Here is a 12,452-nt window from a genome sequence, read left to right as displayed (position 1 = left end):
CCATCTATACCAGGGCATGGTTTTGAGTCCTGGAACATGTCCTGGAAAACTTTACACATCTTTTGTTTTTCTGCATCATCAGTGCATTTAGATCAGAATGTGGTGTGATTAATCAAGTAGTAATAGTACACTAGAGAACACAGTAATCTTACTGTTAATGAGGGTTCAGGTTATAAATTTCAGTGGGATCTCCAGAGACTAAGTATTCAGCTGTCCAAATGATGTGCAATTGTGTAATGTCAGGAGGGCTTAAACTAATGATCTGCCACGTGTTTGCTCTCAGCATCCTGGTGGCTTCTGACAGCTGTCCTGCAATGTGCTGAGATACCCAAGACTCCACTACTGGGGCAATACACCAGAGAGTATCTGTACAGAGTACTTCTATCTTTTTTCTTCCCTTCTTTTTTTGGAAAAACCCTGTTCCATGTGTATGTGCCGATGCTAGCTGAAGCATGCTGTGCAGGTGTATGTCTTGGGAACTAGGTGTTACATAGAAATTGTATTCTGGAAAATACTTGTAGGCAGTAAGACTTTTGGATTTTTTGGCTAGTTTTAATTAATTAAATGATGCGTCACTGCTGACAGAGGTTTCTGTGTTCCCTTGCTAAGGCAGTAATGTTTCTTTGGAGGAATACCCTATAGTTAATTTCTTTGTAAAAAGAAATTCCTAGGAAGTTTTTTTTAATATGAGTTAGTAAGTTCCCCTTTGATAAGAAGCTGAACAAAACCATCTGTAGAGTTGTTTGACATATGAACTTCAGACCATGTCATACAGCTTACCCCCTTCATCATCTTAATCCCCTAGCACCTTCCCTCCCTCCTGAAATACCCCCATGGCCTGGGCCACCCTCACCCTCTCCAAAATAAAGCCTCATTTAGAAGTCATGTTGTCTCATAATTATTTCTTGCCTTTTTTTTATTTCCTAAAGAGAGATGCTTTGGGCTTGGTAGATGCTGTCCTTTCAGCTGCCTGAAGAAGGGTGGCACTGGGTTGGTGTTTTGGGGCTGCAATGTTAGAAAAAATAGTCATAGTATCATTGACTCATTTGAGTTGGAAGGGAAACATAGGGAATCATAAACTCCCAAGTTCCTGATCTAAGTTGCTCATAAAAGGAAGGCTTGATTTTGGGCTGTGGATGCAACTCTTAGCACCAAAAAAAAAAAAAAAAAAAAAAAAAAACCCCCCCCCCCCCCCCCCCCCCAAGACCAGGGTTTTAAAGTAACAATAGATGCAGAGTTTACAGGGCTGCATGTGTGGGTATGTCAGTTTGCTTGTTCTGCAAGCAAGCAAGCACTCAGTTTTCTTGTGCTCATATCTGACTGTGTCAGATAGCAGCTGGGCTGTGGAGCTCATGTGGTAAATCCTGCTGAGAGCTCAGTCCTGCTTACTGCAGCTACTTTAAATGTCCTGCCATTTCAGAATGGCAGATTAAGCACAGCTCTGCCTGCTAGACACTCTGCAGACCCTGCAGTAAGGCAGTTCACTGCCACTTCTTAATGGACTGGGATCAGAATTGCATATCATTTGGGAAAATATGAGAAGTTTTTCCAAAGAAGTAAGAGCTCAGATGATTTTTTTTTTTGGGGTTTTTTTTTTTTTTTTGGGTTTGGTTTTTTTGTTTGGTTTTTGTTTGTTTTTTTTTTTTTTTTTTTGGTCTAGGTAAGTGGTACATACTCTTTAGGACCCATCTTTCAAAAATATATTTTTATAGACTGAGATAAGGTCAAATATGTGGAATCTGAAGGGGTATAAAAGTGAAAATGAAGAAGGAAGTGTTGAAGGAAAAAGTGTATATTTCATGATAGGTACTTACGTTTCTTTTATTAAATTAAATGTCCTCATACACTTCATAGAGATATTTTTGCAGCATCAAACATATGGTTAAAATATTGCTCCAGTACAAATAGTTCTGCTCTGAGTTCTCACAGTGTTGTCACTGAACATGTTCAAGGATGTGATAATTTTGAATATATTTGCCTACAGTTTGTTTTAGAATACTTCTGTAGTTAAACATGTTGAGACAATTGCAGTTTGAAGTTGCTCTGTTGTTCTCCATTTGATGGGAAGCTTTTTCCTGGTACTTACTCTAAGGGAAGAGCAGACGTTTATCCACAAAGTGTTTTGGTATGGGACTTAAAAGACAAAAACTTCCATCTGTTTGAAAAAAACATGCTTGTCTTGCTTGTGAGTGGTTTTTTTGTTTGTTTGTTACGTTCCAAGACTGAGTGACTGTTAACAAGGCATTGGCTGACTACAGACTATAAAGAAATTTCAATAAGCTGCTTCAGAAAGGTTTTTTTTTTTTTTTCTTTAAGTATTCAAACCAAGCAAATACTTTTCCCCTCATAAAAATTAAAAAAAAAAAAAAAATTGTGATTCCCACCCCTCTTATTCTATCCCTAAGGAATAGACAGCCTGTTTTCCTTCACACACCCACTCCCAACCTAAACAAAAACATTTTTTACTTGTAGCAATTGAATTACTTCTAGTATGGATTTGTGCTAAGGAACAGTTCATTGAAATATGGGAGAGCCACCAGGACACAGTTCAGCATAGCTGTTTCAGTATTCATCTGAGCAGCTGAAGAACTGTGTGAATCTGTGCTCTGCATTAGGGAAAGAATAGGTGTGATTTAGGATGCCCACTTTAGAAGAGATCACTAAGAGTTAGGATATCTGATATTTATGTCTAACTCTGTGCTTCCTGTATGAATCATTTAGTTTGTAACCATTTACATGTGGCAGCAGAGAGGCCTTCAATAGCTTGGAAGTTAAAAGATGCATACGTGTGTTAGAGTGAACTTCTATTTACAGAGTGGAAACAAACTACTTTTAAACTCTCTTGTCAGCACTGTCTGAGAATACTTTCATTAGCCTATGGTTAGAGAATTCTCTGGACTGAGGCAGTGAGAGGAACTGAATGTGGCCTTCTGATTTCTCTACAGAGAGGTGATAAATACCATCTTCCTAGTTGCACAATGTATTTGCACGAAGTTCATGGACAGTATGTTACTTGTTCTATTTTGTCCAAGTTGTTTGTTGGCTGGGGTGGCATCAGTCCAGCTTCATTGCTAGAGTTCTCATCAAACAAGACGTGGGAGTAAAAGCAGAAAAAGGAACAAGCAAGGCAGTGGCATGTCTTAAAGGTTAGGTTATAGATAACTCCTTAAAGAGCCAGTTTTTCCATGCACTTGATGATGGGAGAAGGAGATTAGGATATGTTAGTGATGAAGAGGGAAAGAGTAAGATGAAGCTCTGAATTTGATCTGCTTGAACAGAGGTTGCATTTTTCAAAGGGTGGCTGAAGGAAGGAAAAAATACAGCTATTCACGTAATACCTGAAACAGAGACAGCTTACTCTGGGTGGACCCATGAGATTAATTGCAGCTAACATCAATGCTTTTTTACCTTTTCAAAAGGAGAGGATAAAAAAAAAAAAAAATTTTTCTTTTTAGGAAGCCTTGGTTTAGTTTGCTGAACAGGAATATATAGCTTATGTTAAAAAAAATAAAAAACCAACCAAACACCTGCATTGGAATGAGTATTCGGTGAAAAGTTTATAATATAGCTATAAACACACTTAGCAGATGTTTGACTTCTGGGTTGTTCTGTTCTGGGACCTGTGGTACAAATGCGTTTTGTAGTGCTAATGAAGTCTTGGATCAGAGCAAAAATATTACCTTGGAGCTGCTCTTAGCAGCTGTTGATGCAGAAAATGTGAAGTGTGGAACTCCGTTTCAGTTCCTTTTTTGGTATTCCCTGAGCTGGAATTGAAGGCATGCCGTCTTGCCCATTCTGCTGCTGTGTGACCCTGTGGTAGCCGTAATCAGTGGCCTGGGAGATGAGCGAGTGGAGCGGGAGCGATTGGCTGGGGAGCAATTTCCCGGAGTACATCTGTGTCAGGCACAGCCAGCTAAAGCAGTCATGTATGCGCAGGCTCTGATCTCTGGGGAGGTTCATTACAGGGTCTCGTACAAGGGCATTCTCTGCTTCTGCACATCAGCATGGAAGAAGCTCGTCAAGGGAAGAAAATGCAACCTGTATGTAAATAGCGGCTGTGTAATGTAATAATGGCTTGAATGTGATTTGATGCAAGTGGCTCAGAATTGTGTGCTACCTTAGACTCACTAGTTGTGGAAGGAATTTTTGAAAGTTCTGGTGATAGAAGTAGTAGTTTGAGTAGAGATTTCTGTATTAGGGAAGATATTTGCTGTGTTGTTAGAATTGCTTAACATAGTAACCAGCTTAATTCAGAAAGAAAATGTGCTCTTACAATTGTGACAGACTTGGAGATTGGTTGAGTGTTTTGGATTGGGTTATTTTTTCTTTTGGACTATTTTGAGCCAGGCTTTCTTAATTTGAAGGTTATCAATTGTGGCTTTGCTTGATTCTGTGCAAGTATAGCCAGGATGTTTCTGGTAGAGAATCTTAAAATAGCCGTCTGATTGTTCTTTTTTGACAAAAAAAAGCAAGTGAACTTAATGAGCTGTGTAACTGAGGTGAAGTGTTCGTGGAGATAACATTTTCTTCAGACCTCAGTGGCATAGATAAAAAAACTCCATTTGTGGGAATTTATACAATGAATTCTAATATTAGTGCTACAGGCTATTTCTTAGCCATTGTATGGGTTGTCACTACCACTGTCATGTTACTGCAGTGCAGCGTGTAACAAGGATTATTACTTCACAAGTTTACTGGAAACTAAAATCTATGGGATGGAATTTTCCTAAGGTGTGAAACTAAAGATCCCTGAATTATTTTATGTATGAAAGCTAAATGTTCTATTCCCTTGTGTGAGCATAAGAAATAATTTGATTTAGATGTGCTTGAGTGCATCAGATTGTAGTGGCCTTTTGTTTGTCAAGGTCTCTGTAGTGCAGTGCTCGATTTTTTGTTTTCATTGTGGTGCTACTTTCAGCTCTGGGCACAGAACTCTATCAAGCATGCATGTGCCTAGAAGACTAGGCAAAGATGTGAGGTGACTAGTTGTAAACATTATAGTACTTCTGCTTTTTTTTACCTGTAATTTCTGGAATTCACTTAATCATATTTAAGTGAATGGAGATATGTTGTGGTTTTTTTTTTTTTTTGAATGAAATTTAGTACTGTGAGGCAGTGATAAAATGCAACTTTGTGAAATAGCTACTATAATATTAGATATGCAATTGATATCTTGTGTTGGATTGCTGACAGTATTTGCTAAGTTCATGCATGGTGGTGAATTTTCTGGCTTGCAGAATACTCAGGCTGAATTCAAACGGACTTGTAAATCAAATACTCACTTGCACCTTGCTAGGAATCAAGCCATCTCTTTTTCTTGTGCTTGTTCTAATCCAGTTATTTTGATGAATTGCTGTGGTGTGCCATGGTTGATAGCCATTCACAATTGTGACTAGTCTCTTGTTGATTTTATGTTTCCTTTTCTTTCTGACTTTTCCTCGCATTTTAATTTTCTCTTGTGATTAATACAAATACTTTTATTGTTTATTGTCCAGAGACATGTTCAGTTTTTCTGGGATGGGACATGGCTTCTCTTGCACATTGTGGTGCTCATTGTGACCCTGGCTGGATTAAGGCCTGCTGGAATTGAGATAAAACTACTTATAAACATTAGATTTTGATAGTGCAAGAAGCAAAACATTAGTGTGTTTAGGACTCCTTTTTTCCTGAAAGTACTTGGGTTTTGTGGTGTTAAAGTAGCACACATACGCATCTTTAGTGCCCTCCACGTACAGTTTCAGAAAATCAGAAGTGCAGTGAAACTTCTGGAGAGTTCGACTGCAGTCTGTTGATATCTTATGGACATACTTGTCCAAACAAGGTTTGTAGAGCTGCTGTGTTTATTGTGAGTCTTCTAGAAGCAGATTGGTCAGATGTATTTAGTAAGGTAAGCTGAACAGTTAATTAGAGGATTAGTAGGCTAAAAAAAATCTAAGTATCCCTAACCTCTTCCGTGATAGTTACGGTCTTACTGAAATAAATCTTAAGTGTCACACCTTCCTGGGAGGCTCTGAGTGTAGCTTTGATTAGGAGGGGCTGTCATTTACATGTGAGGAATGTTGAGTAAAATAGGAGTTGTACACATGCAGGTAAAATTCACGGGAAAAGAGGGGGTGTGTGGTGACACCAAAGCCATTGAGCTCAGCTAGAGTCATTCCTGTAGTGCTTGAGCAATACCCTCTGCTAAGATACTAGGGGAAAAAAAATCTCTGGAAAGCAGCTGTCCTGTGCAAAGGAGACCATAGAAGATACAACTAAGGGGGAACCCATCAACAGTATGCTTCCTATTTTAAACCTGGCAAGTGTTCTGTTTGTGAATTATTATTAATTGTGCTCTCATCTGTATATATTTAGAGGGGAAGGCCAGCTAAAAATTGTGCGATGACAAAATGAGACAGGTCTCATTTATATGTGGTGGATTTTTCCTTGGCTGTTAGGTTGATGTGCTTGATTTAGAGCTGGTAGTGTTTCATCACTCTGACAACTTCGGATGATACAGTATTGCTGCATAGAGACCATACCCAAAGAATTTACTTCAAATGCTTCTATAGGACCACTTGTGCAGTTCAACTAAAGTTGAACAGTTTGATAGACTGCCTAATACCTTCACTTACTGTTATTTAAAAAGAACTTTGATTTTTCTTTTGTATCCTGATTGTCCTTCAAGGAGGCAGCAACTACAGATGCCTGCCCTCCTGCCTACTCTGGGCTCATCTTACCTCTGGTTTAAAAGCAGCATCAGTCTGAAGGAGAAGTAAAACAATATCTTTAGAACTTACCAAATGCTGCTGTTAGTTGTTCCTGCAGGTAAACCATGTCAACAAACCCTTCCTATTTACTCACTTCTGACTAAGGCTGCTTGGTGCTGTGTGTGGGTAGCAGTGGGAGGAGCCCATGAGGTAGACCTGATGTAGAGTGATTGTCATTCAACTCTGCATAGAGCATCCAGAAATGACATTAACAAATGCAGTTTTTCTGGTTTCTTTTCTTTTCCCTTCCAGGGTTGCTGTCCCTGGTAGACTTCATCTCCTAATTTTGTGGGTCAGCAACACTGGTGTCTGTTTTTTACTCCCTGAAGTATTAGTTCTTATTAACTTGCAGCTCTGGGAGGTTGAATGGATAGAGAGGGGGTTGTACATGCATTCTGTAAATTGGGAATGTGTTTTATCTCCTGACTGCATGGAGTATTATGTGTGCCTAGAACAGAAATGCAGACTTCTGAAACAGACCACTTGGGAAATGTGGCTGTGACAATGAGTAATGAATTAGCCTGCGGGTTGTAAATTACCCTGAACAATGTATTTCAGTACCTATGTAACAAAACAAGTGAGTTTGTTTATCTATTTTTGATAAAGGTCAGTTTTAAAATGTTTTATAGATGTACACACACATACCTGGATACATTTGCAAAGTTGTATAGTTCCTCTTTGGTTATCTTTGAGATATATGGTCAAAATGAAGGTTTTAATTCCTTTTTATAGCCAAACCTTAATTTTTGAAGCACAGCAATATCAACAATCTTATATTAATTAATTTTTTTGTTTGTTTTCATCACTGGAGCTTTTTTTGATGGCTATCATATCTGTCTCCTGAACATAGATCCCACAAAGGAGGGCTGATAATAGAACAAGAGTCCAGCTTTGGCTGTGCTTCCTAAGGTCAAGCCACTGTTGACACTGATTCAATTTGCACAGGGCCTCTCCTGTTGTGTCCTCTTGCAGACAGCACGTTGATGGATGCTTTGATCCAGCTGAACTGCTCCTATGTACTCCCTGGTGGTGAAAGAAGGAAGAACTGAGCATGAACGGCAAAATGCACTGTGCACAGTGCTCATAGGCTGTTGATCTTGGTAAATCTACAGCAGTGTGCTACAAAGGTTTGCCAATTGGGTCTGTAAGCAGGGTTTGCTCCTGTTTTGAGAGGAATGATTTGTTAGTGCCACATTCCAGTCAAAGAGCAAAATCCTGTCTGCCAGATCTCTCATGCTTACAAAAGTAGAGATGTATCCATGGGTTTTTGTGGGAAGGAGGGGGAAACTGTTTGCTTTCTCTTCAAACCATAGAGATTGGAATACAGTTACAGTCACAAAGCAGTATCAGGACCACTGGGATGGTGTTGTTTTAGAATACTCTTAAAATAAGAAGTGTTAAACTGTTGGCCAGGGACAGCTATATAAAGGACAAAAAGTTGCTATGAGTATGCTCCTCCCTCCCCATCCTGAGTTGGGGTTAGTTTTTGTTGGTGGGTTTTTGTTCTTTTTAAAAAAAAATTATTTGCATCTACTTCAATAAATGCTGCAGTAAAGCTTCTTTGTAGCTTGAAAGTTGTAATGTAATTTTTCTGGGGGGGAGGAAGGGTGATGGTGGAGGTTTTTTTGTTTCTTTCTCTCTTAAGCCCTCCTTACTTCCATGAGCACTAATACAGTCCCTTCTGGTGCTGCAAGCCACTCACTCTTTAATTCTGCTGGTGAAGAACTTTGGTCTGAGGAAATGTAAATGGAGTACATAAACATTGACTTAACTAAGTAATGGTCTTAAATGTTGAGCTCAAATTATTCTTAACATGGTTACTGTATTGCTCATAGATTTCAGAGATTTACAGTTAGCTGTATCAGCTGTTTATGATCACTGTCTATCACTAGAATGATTTGATTGAACTGTATTTCAAGTACCTTAAAAATGTGCTTCTAGCAAGTTGTGTCTTGGAAGTGGTTATTCAGTAATGCACTTTGGCAGCATGCCCATCTGAAATCTGTCGTGTGTATGACTGCACAAGGTTAAGTGAGTTGCATGGTGAGAAGTGCTTGCAGAGATGACAGTGGAAACTTGCCTTTGGATTTAATACTCCCTGCGTCATATTCGTGCTAGTCCTTGAGAGTGCGGCTACCACATACTGCTGGAAGCTGTCAGTTCTTCCAAGCTCAGGGCTTTCCATAAAAATTCATGCAATTTAGGATTGACTCTTTTTTCAATACTAGTTTTAAAAAACATGTGGCATTAATATGGTAGATACTGAAAGTGTACTGAACTAAATGATCAAAAATGTTTGAGAAGGTAAATAAGTAGTGTTAACAATTTCTGGAGCTTGGTTTTCTGCAAGGGGGAATTACTCTTTTCTCACAGACTGAAAAAAGACGTTTGAAAACTAGAGGTGGCAAGAGGAATCCTACTGGGAGTCTGCTGGAGCACTGAGTATTTGAAAGTCTTGTCTGATCTATAGCAGTTGAAAAGGGATTTAATTTTCATGCTGAGGAGAGTTAGAAGGCTGAAAAGGCAGATTTTAGTGTATGCAGGCACCTCCAGCTGAATATGAAGGTTTTACTGGAGGTTGTTTCTGCATTATGTTTATGAGTATCCAGAAGTCTTAGGAAAAAGTTACTTAGTGTATCATAATACAGTGTAGTATATCTAAATGCAGTGTGCTAGACTTGTAATTTTTATTTTTTTCCTTTGAAGTACACTGGATTTGTTCTGTTTTTATAAATTACCTTCTCCTTGTTAAAAAAAAAAAGTGCAAACCAAAGGTGAAAGCTTAATCTCTCCCTAGGGCACCTTGGTTGCTGCTTATGTTGGTTTTTTTCCCCCCTTCTCAATTGTTCTGTCTTTTGACTGAAAATGAAAGTTACATACATTCTAAATTAGTCTGGAATTTTACTTTGGCTTGTCTACATCAGCTGTATTTGGGCATCTGTGGGATTATTCTATGTAAAGTTTCACATGCAGTGAATGGTAAACTGTCCAGGAATATTTACTTTAAGCTCCAGTCATTCTCTGCCTAAAACAGCGAAGTTGACAAATTTTCCACAATACTGCTGTTTATGTAAAAAGTTCAGAAAGTAGACAAGAGAACTGAAATGGCAACTGTAAAATTTTCCTTCCCTTCAGTGCCTTCAACTGACATGATAAATCCTCTATAATTACTGGAAATCTATGCCCTACAGACTTTATTTTTAACCAGGAAAAGGTTGTAATTTGGAATTACTTTATAATGTATTTGAATATTTTTGATTTTTTACCTGACCTAAGGCAAAAGTATCTCATACTGGGATTTACTCTTGGCATCACAAAACAGATATGTTAAAATGATGCTTTGTGTTTTTCTGAACAAAGGCTGTAAATGATATGCTTCCTCCATGTATGATATTTGTGGTTGTTAATGGTTTATTCTTGGAAGAGTCTTTGCATATGTTGAGTACTTTGAGATAGTGATGGAACGGTTTGCAAGGGCACGCATGCCTTCCTGTAATCTAATCTTTAAAGACATGTTACTTGCACGTGATGTGGTTTTTGAAGATTGCTTCTGTATGTATGAGTTTGGCAGAGAATCTCTTTTACTGAAGCAAAGGGTGATAAAAATTAATAATGTGATATAGGGCACACAGCAAATCCAGTTTCAAAATGTTATTGGGAGATGAAAGCTTCTCCTTTTGTGTATATTCTTCCCAGTGTGTATGCAGTTTTCTACCGGTATGCAGTTGTTTGTATCATCTGCAGAAAAACTCGTTCTTCCTTTGTTGCTCAAAAACTGTGTTTGGCAAGATTTCAAGTGTCCTAAAAGGACTGCTGGGGATGGGTGTGTTTAGGTGCAGGATTTTTCAGCAGTCTGTGGCTGTAACCATGAAGCTAATTGTGGAACAGATTTTGATAGCAGTTTTCCTATTACTAGGGATTTTTTTTTTCTACTCAGATATAAAAAACCACCTAAGGTAGTTCAGAGAATTTGTAATTCTTCTATCTGCTTCCATCTCTGCTTGGAGTTTTATGGTAACGTACATACTGTGTGTATCTGTTTCTGTGAGCAGAAGTGTACTACAGTACACTCAATTTTGGTATGTAGGAGACAGGCATATACCATTTACCTCCATACTCCCCTCCCATCTTATTACCATGACACTTGAAAAATTTCTACCACTTTTTTATTAATAGGTCCTTGGAACATTTACACGGTCTTGCTCAACAGACATTGCCTCAATTTTTTAAATTGTAGCTCTGTGGAGTGTACAAAGTTTTGATTTTTCTAACCTGCTTGCAAAACTCCACTGTCACTACCAAGCAGCAGTAGTGACAATGTTAGGTTACTGTGTAGTTCCTTTCTTGAAAATCCTATTTTCAGGGACACAGCGCAGAATGGACTTGTACTTAGTTTTTAGAGGTTTATTCTGCCATGTGCTACTCTTTCCTTTTATGTTTTTACTTACATAGTGCCAGCTGCTTTTGGTTTTTTGGGGTCTAACTGCATCTAACCTTTTTTTTGAACCTCATCAGAATTTTTTCCAGCATGTGGTGCTCACCATCTTCATATTCTTTAATCTTCTTTCCTCAGCAGTGAAATACTTAATTTTTTTTGTGTATATGCACACAATATACTATAATAAAGATATTTTTTTAAGATCAAGGAGTTCTATATTCAAAAAATTCTTTTTTGTGAGTGGGAGTTGATACAGTGTGTTTTAGCTTGTACCTGTTACACACAGGTATGTTGTTTTTCATCCTTGCCACTTTTCCTGTGAAGTGACAAGCTTGATCTATATATAAAGCAATTGCATAATTCTAAGACCAAAGTTTAGTTGAATGTCAACACTGTTAGGGTTCCCAGTTCCTGTAAGACTCCTGATTTAGACCTCTGTTTTTCCCTCATGAACCCATTATCACAGATCCTCTGTGGATTGATGTAAATGCATCAGATCAATGTAACTGCTGCTAGAAGCAGTGATCAAACAGATAAACTTGTGGTGGATCTGGCTGTCATATGGCCACAAGAGAAGTCACTTTGCTGAGCTGATCCAGTGGAAAACTAATCGAGTTGTTATAAAAAAGCTAAAGAAACCCCCCAAACAAACAACAAAGAAACCACACCGTTTCTTAAGCGCTTTTTATCTGATTTCTTGATGGTTAGGCCTGACTTAAGGAAGAAAGTGTGTTCGCAAGGGAGCAGAAAGATCAGGGCCAGTAATCTTTAGCAGGTAGCCATGTCCTTGTATTTGGATGTAAAACTGCTCTTAGGCGGTTGTTCTTTTGGAGAACCAGCTCTGTGAGGAGGTAATTTGTGAGCTGTGAAAAGTGGACTTTATTCTAAGGAATGCAGACATGTGGAGAAAGGCAACTCTAATGTTGTTCTGATGTCAAGTCTGAGATGGGCTTGAGATTTCTACTACTCAGTTACTTCATTTTGGTCAAGACTGAGCAAAAGGCAGTTTTGCGGTTCAGGTCTGCTTTAGTGATGTGCTAACTGTGATTAGAGGACATGTTCAGAGATAAGCCTATATCTGTTTCACATATTGCATGTTATGAGTGGTGTGGTTTCAGTAGTAATGGAACCCCAAAAGGTCTGCTGGAAACTGCTGCTTTTTAACTTTGTAGGGGAAAAAAAAGAAGTGAATTAGGTTAACAAGCTGGCTGTTGAATCCTGAATGAAGCAGTTCTTTTGATATTTCCAGAGCTGTTGGTCTAGGA

The 12,452-nt window shown here is 38.5% G+C and overlaps 1 protein-coding gene across 2 annotated transcripts in view; it reads left to right on the top strand.

The window, feature by feature from the left end:
- The window catches only part of LOC121337695 (sodium bicarbonate cotransporter 3-like), a 46,626-nt gene that overhangs the window by 21,818 nt on the left and 12,356 nt on the right, over positions 1-12,452 (top strand). Inside the window, exon 1 of one of the 2 annotated variants that reach the window (XM_041407958.1) lies at positions 3,877-4,040. The exons of the other annotated variant lie outside the window; for it this stretch is intronic. Coding sequence (XP_041263892.1) covers positions 4,005-4,040 — 36 coding nt within the window. The 5' untranslated portion in view covers positions 3,877-4,004. Of the gene's footprint in view, positions 1-3,876; positions 4,041-12,452 lie in introns of those variants that run through there. 2 annotated transcript variants of the gene reach the window in all.

This window comes from Onychostruthus taczanowskii, unplaced genomic scaffold, assembly GCF_017590055.1.
Source record: "Onychostruthus taczanowskii isolate IOZ18803 unplaced genomic scaffold, ASM1759005v1 scaffold28, whole genome shotgun sequence".
Taxonomy (NCBI): domain Eukaryota; kingdom Metazoa; phylum Chordata; class Aves; order Passeriformes; family Passeridae; genus Onychostruthus; species Onychostruthus taczanowskii.
Note: the sequence above shows the minus strand (reverse complement) of the source record. Positions and strands in the feature narration are given on the sequence as shown.